Genomic DNA, 19082 nt, shown 5'->3' with positions numbered 1-19082 from the left:
CTTGTCTGTTCTGGTGCGCTTGATATATGATACGACTGTCTCGAAGATAATTCCCAGCGTTTACGACTGTATTCTGAAAAGTAGAAAACTCCAAATCCTGAACATTAAACGGCATCCATAGTACCACTACGCGCAACAGTAAAAGTGCGTATTTACCTCTCAACGGGGTAGCCACTATTAATTACTATGTACACTATGGGACAGTACTTTTGGGCGAATTACTGAATCCCTCAAGAAAGTAGGCGACCCTCGAAATATCCGCATATTAGGTCGCCGCGTTTGTTAATCATACGGCAACCCCCTCTCGAAAGAATCTATTACGGTAGTAATACTTCATAGCACATCACTTCCCAGTGTAGCTTTGCGGTTGGCGTAATGAAGTGAGGGGCTAATGGTATCATGTACATACAGCACAAGAATGTAAACTAGTCAGAAATAATACAGCCTGCTTGGAGCCAAGACTCGTGCTGTAAACACTACACCGAGACTTTTGGCTGGAGAAAAGACCCCGTATTGCCTTAAAATCTAGATTTTACTTTTAAAAAACGGGTCTGAAGATGCATCTCAGTGCGACCAATATGATTTGTTCTAATTCCCATGTATTAATTTGCGGATAGTGGATTTTTTCCGACCGACAATAGGCATTTCAGCTATTATCTGTTCACAACACACCCCATCAGTTCGGTTGTTCGATATACAATAATGCCCAAAGGCAAACCAACATTTGGAAATAGTGTGGTTTCTTTCTAAGGAACGGAGGATGGTGTGGTCCTTGACAGAAAGCCCTGCCTCCATGATATCGTGCCTCATTGACTAAGCCAATGAGATCTACTCTAAACGTGATTTGACTGTCGCGTAACACCTAAATTGGGTTTGGTAATGGATTAAAGTGCTTGAAAACCGCTGGTTTGGTCAGTCAAGGCATAAGCAATGAATGCCGTTTCTTACTCGGACTGAGCTTCCAATGAGTAGCTCACTTCTACATGCTGGGGTAGCATTGGAAGCCGTTTATGCGGAAGCTTTTAGCAACCGAAGTCGGCATAATGTTTCTGGAGTGGTGCGATTCCAATATGCGGAACTAAGCTGGTGTTCTGTGACGGTTTTAAAGTGATGCGTAAAATAGTGAGTAAAAGGTCAGCATTCTCAATATCTCCTTAACGATCAGTTTGCTTGATGAATAGAACTGTAGGGAGATGAGATCGTTTCAACAATGCTGATATCATTGGTGATGACGCCAGCCTAATGTCCACTGACGGGATCATGGTCCTGATTTGAAGGTTAGGGGCGTCGTGGGAAAGATAATTTATTCTGGAAACCACAATGAGTCAAACGGTTGGCCAACTCAAGGCAGCCGTACCACATTGGTGCCGCATGTTGAAGTCCAAGTTATCGATTATGCCGTGACTGAGCCACGTGGTCCTGGTCCAAAAAAGAAATGTCGTCCGATTTCTTAACGCAGGACTGTTGCAGTCGAATAGGGCCGAACAACTGGGCGGAAACTCTCCGTCATCATCACTGTCAGCTGTAATAACCGCGTACTTGTCGTACAGTGGTTGTAGCTGCCACAGTTTCGTTCACCGATGATTTGGAGAGGTGGGCTAGGTAGCTGCGCATTGGAGGCGGGAGCTGATAAATCGGTGCGTAAATACAGCACTGTAGGTGAACTGTTAAGTAGGGGGATTGGAAAGGGAGATATGCATTGAAGGCGACAGCTTGGATGCATGAGCGCAGATGCATGAGAGTGCGACTGGGCCATGTCTGACAATGTCTCTAACACTGATATGGCTCGTCTCGGGGTCCCCATCCAGGAAGACGGCAATGACCAGCACAGCTGAGTTTGCTGGTAATGGCTTCGCTGCCAAGTCATTGTTTGACCGCCTCTGGCTCTCCGTATTGGACCTGTCAACTGTGTATCTCCTTCGACTCAGGAAATCGGGCTCTTCGTTAGAAAAATGAACATGATGGAGGTAAAGAGCACCAGCTCGATAAAATCGAATTGCAAACTGAAGGATGTGGCAAGAATTCTACATTTCCTGCCATAAATCAATTATTACTTTTACAGTCTATGACTGAACAATTCACATGTAGTGTGATATGCAATGAAAAGTGAGGGAGAACCCAGAGACTGTTCATGTGTTCAAAAGTTTCATCGTGGGCAAACTCAAAGGATGACAAAGCTGTAGAGCCTCACCGTGCTGTGGATGGGAAACGGACATTCACAATGAACACGGATAGTAGCCGTTTCTTTTTCGTGGCTCTTTGTTTATCATGAAAACCGATAAACCACACTGTATTGAGTAACTGCTCATTAGATCTGACAACCGACCTTCTTTAATAATCTTCTGGGGGGTGGGGCAACCGCAATCGAACGCCATCATTTTGATACCTCTATAACTCCAAACTGTCATCTAAAGTGAAATCGTTTGAAGATCAGTCCTTCGTGAACGTCCATTCAGGGACGAAGCCGTCCAGCCGTTTTTGTTGTTATTAGAGCAACTTGAATCCTTTCGGAGCTATTTGAAAATCGGAACTGCCGCTCAACCGGCCATTCGAAATAGATCGACTCGCGCAAAAAATGAAGCAAGCAGCGTGCCACGGATCGATTTTTCCCTTGCAAGCGTTACGGATTTTCTCATGCCATACCGACAAAGACTTGGCAATACAGCGTATTCCGTGGATTATGACCGCGCCAAATTAATCATGAAAAATTCTTAATACCGTCGGTTTGGCACGCCGCCGGCTTGTGCAAGTTGCGTGTGAATTTCAAGGCCACTAGGCACGGCCATTTGTACAGTCTGTGTAGACGTTGTTTACCGCAGTGTCTTTGACCACTTGCTGAAAGGTGCCTCGTATACAGGGGGGTGAGAACCGCTGCTCCACACTAAGTTCGTTATGAAGGGCAACGCTGATTCTGGAATTTGAACTGATGTCGATTCTATCAAGGTAGGGCAACCCACCCATATCTAAACCCGATATGTTGATTTAAGGTCAAAAACGATATCCGCAATAATAAAAGAAAAAAACATTTATTTGATTTAGCTTAAATGACGAAGCCGTCCAGCCGTTTTTGTTGTTATTAGAGCAACTTGAATCCTTTCGGAGCTATTTGAAAATCGGAACTGCCGCTCAACCGGCCATTCGAAATAGATCGACTCGCGCAAAAAATGAAGCAAGCAGCGTGCCACGGATCGATTTTTCCCTTGCAAGCGTTACGGATTTTCTCATGCCATACCGACAAAGACTTGGCAATACAGCGTATTCCGTGGATTATGACCGCGCCAAATTAATCATGAAAAATTCTTAATACCGTCGGTTTGGCACGCCGCCGGCTTGTGCAAGTTGCGTGTGAATTTCAAGGCCACTAGGCACGGCCATTTGTACAGTCTGTGTAGACGTTGTTTACCGCAGTGTCTTTGACCACTTGCTGAAAGGTGCCTCGTATACAGGGGGGTGAGAACCACTGCTCCACACTAAGTTCGTTATGAAGGGCAACGCTGATTCTGGAATTTGAACTGATGTCGATTCTATCAAGGTAGGGCAACCCACCCATATCTAAACCCGATATGTTGATTTAAGGTCAAAAACGATATCCGCAATAATAAAAGAAAAAAACATTTATTTGATTATAATAGCTTAAATGAACAAAACACAATTTGCATGCTAAGGAATGCTAAAGATTTGGACACGGTTGATGTTTGACCTTTGAAATTCCTGAGAAGAGCTGAAATATATAAACAGAAACACAGTGAGGACAAGTAAAATGTTCAAGTAGAGCGGTTTGGCGAAAGTATCCAACGGCAGACTACAAATGTTGTAGCATGTAATACTAAGGTAATACTAAGGTTTGCAAATGAGTGTATATTCGCTAATTTCTTGCAATTTGGTTTCAAGTAGAACATAAGGCTGACGGAAACCCGGGGACTGCGCCTACCTGATGAGCCGCCAGAAGGGCGAAACCGGTCGTGGGCTGTCGGCGGATTTTCAGCAACTTTATGAGTAGTACATTACAAAGGTAATACCAAGGTAGTTTGCATAAGACAAACCTGAACTGAAACGCGCAAGGCCAAATGGAGCGATGATACGTTGAATCATACTGTTTGGTTAGCACCCTTCTCAATGAGTTCTCAACGTTCCTTAAGGTCGCGGTGGACGAATAACTATCCCTCTTATATAGACGTTACACACTACTCACAGACGAGAAGTTCACTTGGGTCTCCTGTGAATACCAAATCTGTAAACAAATGAGTGTGTTTCTTCTTGTCTTCGGGGTCATTGTGTGGATGAAATGTGATCGTAGAAATGAATTCGGGCATCCAATATGGATCCATCGATCTTATTCCATCAAGTGGTCCGGGTGACTGCGAGTCCGATAATCGACGGACTGGCCGATAACGATGATCGAATTGAAGTAGGCCAGTCAATAGGTAGACACGTTTCCAACATAGGATATTCTTGCTCAAGTATGAGCATGCAGCACGCCACAGGTCATCCGAATACATCAGTTTCTTCCGTTCACGTATGCGTTGGCCTAGGTCGTTGAGAGTTCTTTGACGCGGCATGCAAACAACTGCGGGTACCTCGGCTAACAAGTAAACTGACTTCTGGTGCTTATTTACAGGAAACCTAGTTTTTTCGCATCTGTTAGAGACACACATTCATTTACCAGTGGTTTTGCTTAATCACAGATTGCTTACCCATTAGTGGACAGTCCTTCTCCGTTTTGCTACTCAGAGCTGAGTGCTAATTCTTTCCTTCTGTTCTTCGAGCAACTGACGAATCTCTTTTGGCGTATCAGACCCCACTTGATCTTCCAAGTATTTCGTTGTCTCCTGAATATCTTCGAGTAAGTAATCCTTTGGCAGATCGAAAATAGCTTTCCAGTCAGCATTTAGTCCGGACATATTGATTGTGCCTTGGTTGAAAACAGAGAGAGAGAGGGCAATATCAAGGTGACATAAGAGCAAGGACCAGTTTCGATCAGTTATTGTACTGTTGACTTGATACCGATAAGAGTAAGATTGCACAGAATTGGTTATTTCCGAAGCATGCTAAATGTAACCCCCCAGTTCAGAGAAAACTACGATGTGTATGTGGATTCTGAAGCACTTAAAGTAACTTTGTCACACGGATGAAGTCGGATCGTATAGACGTCATGTGAGATACAGCAGCTCTCCCTACAAAAACCCCTCCGGCAAACAGGCCACGGGTTTAGCGTGCTATGCAATTTTGCAATCCACAGAAAGGATCACCAAAGGAAAACGGATCACTCAACCATCTTTGGAGAGGTCAAAAATCAAATCGTTGCTGTCGTGGACTCTCATGCAACCAGCCCCTTGAGCAGAAGCTGCTGCATTGTGACACCGGAATCGTGTCACAGAGCAGACACGTGTGTTTTGTGAACTTACCTTCTTTCGGTAATAACCCAATCGGTGAAGGAACGGTCACGTCTTCTCCTTGCACACAACGTAGCATCCACTCAATCACTCGAATGTTGTCCCCAAATCCAGGCCAAAGGAACTTGCCCTGCTTGTTCAAACGGAACCAGTTGACATGGAAGATCAAAGGCATCTTACGCCCGGGCTTCTCCAGGTCAAGCCAGTGTTGCAGATACTTTCCAAAGTTGTAGCCGACAAACGGACGCATAGCCATCGGATCATGCATGACTACTTTGCCTGATCAAGGAACAGAGGTGAATAGAGTTGAAAAATCGTGGCTCGGAGGGAGAAGGGAGAAAAGCAAATAACTCAGAACACGAACGGAGAAAACAACTCAACTGTACTGTTTATCCGTGGCTTACTTTATAAGCACCTTGGTGTGTTGAACAAAGCATTGTCTGTCAATAAGTAATCCAGTGGATGACTTACTCCAGTAGGGCAATTCAGCAGTAACCGATAGGAAAGTACCTAAATTATGGGCAGTACTCAACTAAATACTCGAGAAAATATGATTTTGTACACTATCCGTCCAATTTTAAGGACCCGCAGGTGAGCATATTGACTACAGCCCGAAGCTAAAAGCCTTAATACACGGTACGATCTGCTCCTAGCTATCGGGGCGCAGTCAGCTGATGCTTAAAAAAGGTATTTTGTCGCAAAATAACTTGTTGTTATGTTTTTTTTAGAAAAAAAATGGAAATAAGTACCTTTGAATTCGGCAGCAGCAGTTGCTTCAGATTTCAAAGAAGCCCCAAGCATCACACCATGTTTCCAGTTAAAAGCCTGCATTACCAGTGGGATCCCCTCAGGTCGTCGACCGCCAAACACGATCGCCGAAATTGGGACACCTTTGGGGTTTTCCCATGCAGGATGAATGATTGGACATTGGCTGGCCGGGCAACAGAAACGTGAATTAGGGTGTGCCTTTGGATCATGTGATTTGTCGCTCAGTTTAACCCGATGTCCGAGCCATGTGATAATTTCAGTGTCCGGGTCAAATTCGTCCTCCAAACCTTCCCAAAAGAAGCGGCCGTCGACCGACTCGGCAATATTGGTGAATATTGTATTCTTCATACAAGTAGCAATCGCGTTCGGATTGGTCTTGCGGTTGGTCCCGGGAGCGACGCCAAAGAAACCGTACTCCGGATTGATTGCATGTAGAACACCCTGAGAAAGGCAAATGGATTTCAATGAGTAGAAAAGAAAAGGTTCAGATTTGAATAGTTCACAATTTTAAGGGAATAACATACGTTTTCATCGAATCTCATCCACGCGATGTCATCACCAACACACTGAATTTTCCATCCGGGCAACGACGGTTCCAGCATAGCCATGTTGGTCTTCCCACAAGCACTTGGGAAAGCGGCCGCGATAAAGTGTTCTTTTCCCTCTGGACTTGTGACGGACATGATCAACATGTGCTCCGCCATCCAGCCCTCGTCGTAAGCCATTGAACCAGCTATGCGCAGGGCAAAGCATTTCTTTCCCAGCAAAGAGTTTCCACCGTATCCACTACCGTAGCTGATGATCATGCGCTCGTCCGGTATGTGTGTGATGATCGTCTTTTCCGGATTGCACGGCCAGTGGTTGATGACTTTACCTGTGAAGAAGGAAAGGGTAGGAACAAAGAAATAGTATTTTCAGCAAAACGGTAGGTTTCTGTTGTCTCTGTCCCTGTCACCAAACAAGTATATAGGAATGATAGTCCACAGTTCCCCTGTGGGGTTGGCCTCAAGGTGCCTCGAGCTCAGAGCCAAAGGGATGGTCCAAGAACGTGAAGAAAGCACCGCTCTTAAGAGCTACGAAGATCTGTTGATCATAGCCTCCGCAAAAAAGAATCTAGACCACTACATGGACATAGAATTCCAAGAAGTTTCCAATTATTCACTTATGTGGTGGCTTCAGGAAAGATATGAGTAATGCAAAACAAATTGGTAGGACCAAAAAGGTGGAACCAAAATCTACTGACTTGTTTACAAAAGTAGTCCCCATCGTGAAGAGGATAACAATCATCAGTCATCATATCTTCACGAATAATTTACATCAGCCTATTTGGAGGAACCGTTTTGTTGATCTCGTTTTACCATTATTAACGTGTGTAAATCCAACACATAGTTCTGATTCTTACACTTTGGGACCATGCTGTAATTTTGTGTGTTTATCGAACAGATTCTGGAAGAATATTGCTAAAACAGTAAGGTAGAGGAGTTTAATATTGGTCTGGTTTGAGTATTCTTGTTTGCAACAAGTAGGAACACTTGAATTTTGAGCATACAAAGCTGTTCTTGAGCTCAATAAGAATGATTTTTTCCACACACATGGGTGTAGTCATCTCCGAATGTCTTTATCCTTTTTCGTAGAGTTGGGGCGAGATGCTTTGGTGGTAAGAACGCGAATTTACTGACCGGAAGGTCCGTGGTTTGAATCGAACCTCTGCATCTCGACCTCCCCTGGGCAACCTGACAGTATCCCATCCCTCATACCTCCTTCTGGTGGGATGGGAGTTAGGTACCGGAAGAATGCTACAGCTGAACGATTTACTTTTTTCGTAAAGTTATTTTTGGCAGAACCACACATGTTCTGTTTGTTTCTACAACTTACTAGGGCGTTCTTTCAGGGTGGATGGACGACTCAGCACCAGTGTTTCCGTCCGGGAAGGTTAAGATGAGGTCCTAGTGGGGATGAGAGTGACTTATCTCGGACACCCAAAATAATACGCCAGCTCAAGTTCTCCTGATCCACCGATCCAGGCTGAAATGCACATCATGATCAGCTTACAGAACTATAATCGCAAATGATGGCATACCGCCGGTGCGATCTGTGACCTCTGTTCATCATCAAACGCTCAGATACCTGAAACTAGCCGTCATCAACTTTGGGAGGTCTTATCTGGAGTGAGATGGCTCAAGTGGTTAGTGCGCGGATTTACTGACCGGAAGATCCTCGGTTCAAAGCTAACCTCCGCCTGTCGACTTTTCCCTTACAGACTTGGCCAACTTGGCAGTATTCCAGCCCTCGTGCTTCCTTCGGGTGGCATGGCAGCTAGGTACCGAAAGGGTGTTACAACCGAAAGATTTTTTTTCAATTTTCGGAGATGTTATCTATGCGTATCCTTACGAGAACGCTGATAACGTTCTAAGTGACCACCGAATCCATCTGCTTCAGATGTGGTTATCGATTTAACCAGTTTTTCAAGCTCAAATGACCAACGGTGCAGAGATTGCTTTCATCCAAGTATGGTAACCGATCGAAGGACTTCCATATTGTCTAGCCATTGACGCGGAATTGAACCGGATAGTATCAAGAAATATATGGCCTTATCACTGGATAACTCAGTTATATAAGGCCTCAAACGCCTTTTGAGTCACAACTGCGAGGTCTAAATAAACCATCGGGTGGCAATGTCGGGATCAAACGCTCACCGACTGCCCTGTGTAGTTAGTGATTTGATTTGATTCTTGGTCTAAACAACGCGGATCCTTGTAACCAATTGGTCACATGACCGATTCCTGTGTACATACTTGATGAGTTCTAATCAGGACAGAAGGCTCGGGTTTTCAAGATACGACGATTAGCTTGTTAATGACGTACCATCACATTGACCCCATGGGTCGTTAAGAATCTCACATGGCTTAGTGTTTTGAGATCGGACCACATGGTCACCCCACCCTTATGCCTGCAATGTTGCCCGATATCTGGCAGCATGAAACGGCTTGCTAAATCGTATTCTCTGGCTTCTTTTTGGTAACGTTGCACCACAGAACGACTTCATACTTGGAGATTAGGTGCATCGCTCGCTTATCCTGAGGTCAGACTGAAAGGATGCGAAACAATTTCACACAGCAACAAACCACGATGAGACCAAAACACAAAACTTACGAGTTGACGGACGTGGACATCCCATACTGTGCACACATTTCACGAATTCGTGGTGATTGACCATTACTTCCCAAACATCGGGGCAGACTCGAGTCATTATGCGCATACACAGTACTACGTAGTTGCTGTCCGTCAGCTGTATACCCACTTTACTTAACGGTGACCCAACGGGACCCATGCTGAACGGGATCACATACATCATTCGACCTGTCATGCATCCAGGCATTCGATCACGTAATGCGACATCCAACTCTTCCGGTGACATCCACTGACCGAGCATTCCCTTGACACCTTCGGAGACATGTGGGACTATGGAAAACTTGTTCGGGGAACAAATCCACGTTCGCGACTCCACCCGGGCCACATCATCTGGATCGGTGCGGCAAATGTAGTTTTCTTCGTATGCAGCCAGTCTGTGTAGAGTTCCACGTTCACACAGTTTCTGGATGATTTCGCTCGCCTCCCAGTGACTTCCATCGCATATATACAGCCCACGAGGTTTGCAAATGCCGACCTGAATGGATAAATTAGAAACAATGAGACCAACTGACGAAAAAAGTTGAAGTTGTCGTTTGCAGCGGCAAACGTTTTATTACGCTGCTAATGAAGCTTTAGATGGACCGACTAAGTCCTAAGCCGATCAGATAAACTGAAAGTGTCCAGGTATGGTCGATGCTTTTTGTTGTTCAAAATGCTTGTTTTGGCTTGTGAACAGATTTTTCTTATCTAGCCCTTGCATTCTTCTAAAATAACGACCGCCGGTAAATTCATTGTCCAAGACTTCCAGAGATGAGAGCTGAAGAGAGCGAGTTCTTAAAGAATTGTGATAGATATTCTACACATCTTTAGGCTCCAAGTCACACATAAACTAGGTTCTCTAGAGACTACGTGAATAAAGCTAACGGAACCTTGAACCAAATTCCCTCCCCAAACAGCTAGATGGAATTTAGAGGTGGTCGAATTGTTTTTGAAAAGCGAAACACCATGCTGCGAGACAAACTCGGAGATATAAGCAGCATCTATTCAAAATAACTTTTCTGCATATGACATGCACTGTCCAAACATAAGCATCTGATTCGTGTACAAATTAAACAGTTCAGCAAGAGATGTCTTAGCGTAACTGCCATGAGACTCAGGAGGTTGAAAAACCGGCAGTTCATCGAAGCCCTCCCAGAAGTATTCTATACGTCAGGACCTGTTACGAACCACTCAGCATGAAGTCGGTGTTGATAAATAAGAGTAGTTTAGTGGTGGTACCCTTCTGGTTCACAGTTGCTGTGCAAATCAAAGTAAGTAAGAGGGCTGAGATACTGCCCCATTTCCCATACACGATGAATTGGGACGCCAGGGTTGGGTTCGTATCGCCGACTAGTAACTTTGCAACTTAACCACTGATTTATCTCGACATTGTTCTGTTCTATTCCTGATAACTCCCCAGCAGCAAATGGTAAAGAAACTGAGTTTTTGATATCCAGGTCCTCATGCAATTCGCACTAGGAAGGTGAACAAAATGTCACATGTTTTGAGGAAAAGTTCGTTATCGAAAATTCTGCTCGAATCTAAGTGCCTGAAATTCCGCCAGCAATGTCTACCTTGTGCTGTCCTCTACCAACTAGATATTGTCAATTCTCCTCTATTTACACTTTGCTCTGCACTCTTCCAAAATAGACTCCTTCCAAGGACTATTTCCACAGAGACCACAACAGGAATGAACGTCAGTCGAGAACCGGTATGCTATTCCCCCTGAAAGAGACCAGCTACAAAGAATGGCCAAATATCCTCCTGTGTAGTGGTGGACCAGCTTAGAGGAGATCACCGCATTCCAGGCACGAAAGTTACTGTCGCTCCAATCATGACTTGTCTATTCAATCCAAACAATCGTGAGCTCACAAATAACCCAACGAAAGTTGTGGAAAATGAGGCATTTGAAGCTGATCGATGAAGAAGCGGAAATCAAACATCGTAGCCAAACGTACCCATTTGCCGATGAAGGACTGAGCCTCAGGAGGCAGCGAACTAAAGTCACCTTTGGCCACAGGAACTTGTCCCAAATGGGGGACAATAATTTGGTGAATTTCATAGCAAGGATTGTCTTCTTCGCGCCAAAGCATCTTGATAGATATTTTGGCTGCAACATGATAGAAGAAAGCAATAATTAGAAGACGAAGGTTTTATTCAGACGGGATTGGGTTATTGGTCCAGGTGACTTAATAGCGAAGGCATGTCCTGGTCTCTACAATTCAGCTTTCCCCAATGAAATCGGATGTTCCAAATAGCAGCCCATTGGCGCTTTTTGTAACTCGTATCAATCACATTTTTTTCATTTTTTGCCCGAATTCTATGACAATTTTGTACTCACGGAATGATCGAAAAATTACGAACACATTCAGTTTGATTAGAATATTTCTACGTGACCATTTGGGTCACTTGGATATTCTCCGATCTCTAGATCTGAAAACGACAACCACGGTGCTAAACTATAAGAAAAAAAGCTTCAAGGTTTCAACCTGAACTCCTGAATAAATCGCTTAGATGAAGGCCGAAAAACCATTTTGACCGGAAACTCCCGTAGGAAGCAAAGATATTTAATGATGAGAACAACAGCTGGTGTATAGCAGATGCTGATCCGACCATACAAAGAAGAGCCATGAGGACAGTGAAACTGAGGCTCTGAGATCCACATGAAGAAAGGCCGCTCATCTCTCAGTTTCAATGGCACTCTTCGCCATCCATGACCTGCCCCACCCTCCATAAAAATCTCCCTTCTCAACACTAGACTTTCTTGGGTGAATTAATCAAGCCATTCTAATTTCCTACAGGCACATAGCAACAGTTTGTAGCCCTTGACAGTAGAATGGTAAGTCGTTTCATGCGTAGCTCTTCTCATTAAGTTTACTGTAGGGACACTGAAAAGGGAATGGACGTTACGTGACAATATCCACGAGCGGTTTGATTACAGAGACAGGACAGTCACGTTTGAATTTTGTTGAGTACTTAGCCCGACACATTACGGTACGGACAAAGCTGGACCTATGTGTCAAAAAAACTTCAGTTGGTTTAAGGTCAAGTGTCCGGTTTGCTGTCTTTAATGTCTCGAAAAGCTTCCCGAAAAGCATGTTCACGCACAGTAACAGCACTGAAACTGCCTATCCATCAATATCTACTCCGTGTGAAACTCCCGAATTCCATCACCCTAGTTGTACCATGAAGATATTTTAAAATCGCCCCTTGCACAAACGGGCGTTAAGTATATATCGAAATCACCTACAAACATCTCCCGTCACTCCTCTGTAAGCATGCAAAAGGCACATCAATCATCTGGTTGATATTACGGGACCTTAAAGCACTAACATGGGACATAACATAGGTGAGATAGTTAACCTCCTCTCTTGTCCTACCCAACAACATAATCACACATTGATCTCAAGTGAACCAGAATAGAAAACCACTGAGATCCAATAGTAGTGCCCGATGGTCCAGTTTCTTTTGTAACCGGCTGTAGATCGGTTAAGTTCCAGCCAGAGTGCTGCGTTTAAACATTGACCACAGGTGTTTGGTTATTCAGGCTAACGAGCGCAAAAACCCATAGGAGTGCTGCGTTTAAACATTGACCACAGGTTTTTGGTTATTCAGGCTAACGGCTAACCCATAGCCTAGCTCGATGCACTGAGTGATTAATTGGGTTAATTTGAGGTCCGGATCTCCGCACACTTCCAACCTTTAAATGTGTACAAGGTCTAAATGGATGGTCAGGAGATAGAGACAAAATTGGTTAGCCCGGAGAGATATCGGAGTGAATCCATCCGTTAGTGTGTCTCTATGCCTTTTGTAAGCTTGCATTTCTAGTTTAGACAATATCCTCATCATTTGAAGCAACACAAGACGAGAACAATTATGCTTCACTGCCGTAAAACTCTATCAACGTGTGATGGAAAAAAGAAAGGGGGTCGGGAGTGGAACACAGGAGAATGTGCCTTTTAGCCACCGCAAGTAACGCCAAATTGCAAAATCGATTTTGGCCTCTGAGATATATATGTTGACTTTGCCTGTCACACTACGGTTAAAGATGATGAAACGTCCGATAAACATATGGCTTCAAACAACTTTCAGTGTCACACGTGCATACTTTTAAAGTTGAAACACAGCATAGTGGAACGTCCTAATCCAAATTTTCGGTTTTCGTGGACAAACGTCCTCACGGATCCCTACAATAGGTTGACTGAAGAATCGATTATAGACTTCTAGTATCCCTCCATTAGATAGCCCGGTGGATAGAGCGCGAATTTACCGACCGAAAGGTCCGTGATTCGAGGCCAAACTCTGCATTTCGACGAAGAGCCAAAAGCTTCACGGCGTACAAAATGACATCAGTTCAAAAGAGTACCAATGGCTTTTAAGGAAAACAAAAATTTTGGTGGGATGTTTGAGGAATATTTCCTGAAATTATCCTACTGTACAGCGTAACAGAACGCTGGTACACATCAGAATCTGATCCTTTTTGTGGAGCGGTATATTTCAGAGCGAAAATCTAATATAAATGCCTGGTTAGATAGAGACATACAAAATCAGGTGCGTTTGATGAGCAAAGTTGAAGGGCAGAAATTTCGGCAGTGGATTGTTCCTTTGCCTGGATGTCCGTTTCTAGGAAAACCTCGCTTCCCCAAACATACAGTTGTCTAAATACTCACGAGAAATAGATAACTACAGTTGGTTGGTCTCGTTTCTGTGCGGGAGGGGCGTACGATTTAACAGCCCGCGAGACAGAAGCCACCACCGCATATCAAAGGTCAACGACCTAATTTTCTGTCTCAATAAAACATTCATGCAGCGTCAGGTCTTTCTTTTGTCCAGAAAGATATTTCGGTACTGCTTTGTGCTCAGTGTAGTACACCAATTGCTGGGGCTCTAATACTTTTACTCAGTTCCTCGCACTGACTCCTTTTCTATTTCGATGTTTGCCTGCCTTGTCGTACATTTCTGGTTTGGATCTCCCTTCCCAACATCCAGAAATGTTCAGTTGTTTTTCTCGTTTTCATCAGTCCGTCATCTTTCGTCTTCTGCAAGCGTTCCAGAACGTGAACGCTTTGCCCCGCGTGACAAACAACTGGTCGGCCCGTTTTGCGTACAGATACATGTACACTCAAAATAAGATAAATAAATAAATATAACCTTTGTTTGCATATTCTAAATGACACCATCGGAGTTTTTACTCCCCAATGAACCTTCTTGTATGGTTTGATGCGCTAATTTTTGGTGTCCAGTTATATGTTCCCGTCCTCAGAGCATTTGTCCACTGAGCTTTGATCAAAACAAATATAGCATAAATAAATTGGTCTCCGAACCAGCTTTTTTACCACTGTATCACCCAGTGTGGCATCCATGTATGTAACGTCGCACATAAATCTCTTCTTCATACTGGGCTCGATGTACTGTGGCAGCAAAATTTAATGCAATACATGATATTCGTTCATGAATTTTTAATTGGCTGCGTATTTGTGCAATTCGCAATAAAGGTTACATCTAATAACGTCTCAATTCCAGTGGTGCCTACTAGTCTTGAATTGTTGGATAGCTGAGGCGTATGGTGAGTTGTGTTTTCAATGGGGTATCAAGTTCGTTAATTATTTGCCATGAAAAACAACGGTTGCCATTACGCTGAACGCTGATGGCAAGGTCACGGTTCAGCGCCGACTACCGTATTACACATACTTCTCTATCAAATAGACGTGTATCACAATTAGACGGAAAGTTACATTAAATAAACTGACCGGATTTATTTACCTAACCGTAAAGTTCCGGAAACGCGTACGCTAATAATGATGTGCTGCTAGATTGCAGGCAGGAAGCCAGGTTTGGGTTCAAACCATGGAGACTCTGGTCAGTAGGTTTGCGACTTAACCGTTGTGTTATTATATATCCAGATTTTCCTCAGTGCTTTGTCTGTGCTGACCATCCATAATCCCCCCTTCCACACTTTGTTCTCACAAAATCTGCAAATTTATTTTTCAGGAGCCGGAGGATATCGATAGGTACCAAGATAATTCAAACTGGTATAAAAGATGAACATTTCAAGGCTTTCTACATAGTAAATCTATTTTATGGTAGTCTTAAATGTCATTACTAAAGTGTTTGTTTCCTACAGTAAGCCTAACAATTAAATTTGTTGTAGATGGCAATGAATACAACCCTTATCGTAACTTTCTTGCTCCATTCTCTAAACCTTCAACTCCTGAAAGATTTATGAGATTCTCCCCCACTACTGGTGCGACCTGTGTCAAAGTGTAGGCGAATATCATACAGTTTTAACTATTCCCAGCTACGCCTCTTCCACGGCTGGACTGTCATGGCCGACAGCTTTGAAGTAACCAAAAATGTAATGCAAATGCACAATGTTGTACAGCCCTATTGACCAAGATTACTCTTTGTACTCATGAATGCCGGCTCACTGACAGGTAATGATGTTGTAATGAAAAAGGAAGTCCGTCCACTTGAACATATGCCCCAAACTTTTGAGTTAAACATGAGTTTGCTCAAACATGTATGGAGGCAGTGGTAGTTAACTGGACGGCAAAATTCACCAAGAGTTCAACTTAAGACCTGAACAGACTAAGAAGTGACTCCAAAAAGTGTAAAACGACCACTTACCACGGTGACTCAACACTATATCACTTTCCCTATATGCATGCGATCAGCAGATTTAATATCAGGCTACTAGACAACCTGGAAATGGCAACTATATAGTTCGTCGCTTGTTTCAGCTTAGGGTCCTAAAAACGACCAGTTACCAGTAAGCCACAACGAACCGAAGTGCGATGCAAGTAGCTGGTGCTAAAGGCCACAAAGAAAGGTTCGGGTCCGCACACAAATAGCGAAACTTCATGATTTAATTATCACAAAACGATTAACATCCTACCATTGCAGATGGAATAATGTACTTCAAGATAGGTAAATGATTCCTACCCTTGGTAGAAACGTATACTGGTGTAAAAGATGGCAATAGCAAGACGTAAATGCCGGTGGCCTTACATCGATTCTGCTATAAGCTGAAAGGCATCAATCTACGTTCATTATTTACATAAATATCCGGAATGTCCATAATTTCAACAGAATCTTGGCGGAGTTCGTGCAGACTACCTGACCTATTCCTGAACCAGTGCTAGTGCTAACTTTATCCTAAACAGGCTCAATTTTTGAACGAAGCAAGCAGATCCATGTGTCTTGAAAGGGGCTATCAATGGCAAAGGAGTGCTAATATTCCTGGTGCTATTCATAGATTAGTGGCTATCAATGACAAAGGAGTGTCAATATTCCTCGTGACTATCAATAGATTAGTACTTTCTGTGGATGGCTCAGAGACATTTTTACACTGCCCCTCAACAGCTTTCTGTCATAAGACGAACCGCGAATTTGTGAAAAGAAGTGATGATACTTTTCTTGTGGATAGAACGAATGAGTTTCACGGTCCCACAGATGAAGGTCCCGTATACCATTTAAAACGTTGTTCGCGTACTGAAATGCATGAGCAAGGGAGCTATACTGCTTCGAGTCCTCTGATTGGTATCCTGTTGAAAAATGGTGACCTGTGCATGGTAACCTTAATACAACTGGAAGAATTTTTCTTTCACCTGCGTCACATTGACTATACAGATATTACGGACACTGTATCTTCTCACTTTGGTAACGTCGTCCGGCAGCCAAGTGCATGCACTTAATGCAGGCATTAACTGCAAGATCAGAATCGTGCCGAACAAAAGGTACTGCTTTCACTATGGCTGCTTCTAGAATCCTCAAGGTATATTCAACATGTAGCTAGTGCAGCAACTGCTAATAATTGAGCTTTACTGATAGACTGCGCATGATTTACGATGCCTTACTAGGCCTGCGAATCTCAACAAAACACTGGTTATTCATTCCTGAATTCGGAATTCTGGTAAACAAGAAACATTCAAGTGCTCCTGCAACTCTGGCTGAGTATTACAGAATTTCTCGTTTAGCTTACTCGTCTTGACACCTGGTGGTACACATGTGGAGGTCAAGCTTATCATGCAACCTCCAGCTTGTAGCGAGATAACTACGGGCAGCTGAAGACCAACAAGACGAGGTACTAGTCTCGGTAACTAAGCCAAATCACAAATCAGTGTTAGTTTGGGCGGTTATGTTAAAGCGTGCCAAAATTACACTGACAGAACCATGCCTCTTGTTACCATTAATACAGGCTTAAACGACTTTTATTTGTGAATCGCGAAAAAATTATTTATTTCGTATATGCACGAAATTGTTCACTTACCCCACGAACTTACTCCACGAAACAAGTTATGGCGAGAGCTAGACGATAAGGGGCGGCAACTGAGACCAGCTTTAAATAGCCGCTTGCTTTGATTATCAAACTTTGATTTGATTAAATGTAGAGACGCGTTAGAGGTCAAAATAAGGACTCGGGGTGTGAAACGTCACTAAATTTGTAAATTATCAATTCGAAATTCGGTAACAGAGGGGCGAACACGCCCGCCACCATGGCGCGCGGTACGAAACAGGAAGATTTGTAGCCTATCCGTTGAATTATAGAGTGAAATAACGAATTGGCGGAAAGAGCGGCCTGAAAAAATTTCTACATGCACACAAACGAACACAGGTACCGCAGAAGATTGAGTGTTATAGAAGGTGGTATGCCAGTGATAAAGTGGCAGGGGTCAAAAATATTTTTTCGGGCCGGCCATTTCTAGTCGTAAACAGCTTTTAAGCAGAAATTTGGATTAGCTGTATTTGTATTTTCAGACTGGTAGTGAATAATTTTTGAGTATCTTATTGCGTATCAGCAAAAATACAATCCCTCGGAACTTCGCCCACTGCCAATCCAAACCCGCGAAAATGTTGGCTTTTAGACTACAGCATGAAGACGAATAAGGTCGGAAAGATTTGTTGCAAGCTGTGGTTTTATGAAACAAGAGGTTGGCTGCAGTTTTAAACCTTGCGCCTATAAGACTCAAGACCTGAGATTTTACCCGAACGAACTTATCATACCCATTTGATTCTCCAGAACAGCGTTGATTTACTCGGAGCAAGCGCAGCATCTATGCAATTGAAAACTCCAGATCATGTATAGGATTCAAGATTTCATTGTGTTAGAAGGCGAGTGGTGCAGAAGCTTTTTTGGAATGGAATAGGTCAAAGGAATAGATTAAAATGAAAGTACGGCTTTTGCGCGCGCTTGCTATCTGCCCACGGTGGAACCTTCACCCGCACACGAGCTCCACCTTGCAGTTAATTTTTATGGCGCTTGTATGGTAATATATTTTTATCCAAGAGTTTATTCTTTAAGAGCTGCTACGTCGAATGCCTAATTTTTATGTATCGGGGAGGGACGGGTTGTCCTACTATACACACGAGATCGACTGCGTTTTCAAGTGGAAGCATTCAAGTACCTGGAACGATGCTTCAGTACCTATTCAACGTGTCGTGTTGCACCAACTAAATTCTGCAGAACTGGTACGCCGTGCAATCGCCGAAAGATATTTGGCCTAAGTCGTTGAGAAGGACCAAACGCATCGACATCCGCATCGATGCCAACGTTGGTAAGCTTCCAAAACACTCCCAGTCACCAACGTTTTTTCGAAAGAAAGGGAGATAGGTTCAAACGCATATATCTACGCTTTTTTCTAGGCTTCGTTTGGGGACACGCAACGCAGGGGAGAAGAAACGGCAACTTTCTTTGAAAGTCTTGTACTTTTATTCCATTAATGCTTTCACATAACTTGAGCTGTGACTGAA

At 43.5% G+C, this 19082-nt stretch overlaps 1 protein-coding gene across 1 annotated transcript; it reads right to left on the bottom strand.

Moving 5' to 3' along the window:
- Positions 1 to 3590: 3590 nt before the first annotated feature.
- T265_05309 (hypothetical protein) lies at positions 3591 to 17667 on the bottom strand (the record flags this gene model as incomplete). Its single annotated transcript, XM_009170292.1, has 8 exons — positions 3591 to 3721; positions 4695 to 4912; positions 5406 to 5672; positions 6143 to 6602; positions 6686 to 7035; positions 9315 to 9828; positions 11291 to 11442; positions 17615 to 17667. The coding sequence occupies 6 exons, from the start codon at positions 11423 to 11425 to the stop codon at positions 4728 to 4730; spliced, it is 1911 nt and encodes a 636-aa protein (XP_009168556.1).
- Positions 17668 to 19082: the final 1415 nt, after the last annotated feature.

Source organism: Opisthorchis viverrini, assembly GCF_000715545.1.
Source record: "Opisthorchis viverrini unplaced genomic scaffold opera_v5_98, whole genome shotgun sequence".
In the NCBI taxonomy this organism is placed as follows: Eukaryota; Metazoa; Platyhelminthes; class Trematoda; order Opisthorchiida; family Opisthorchiidae; genus Opisthorchis; species Opisthorchis viverrini.
Note: the sequence above shows the minus strand (reverse complement) of the source record. Positions and strands in the feature narration are given on the sequence as shown.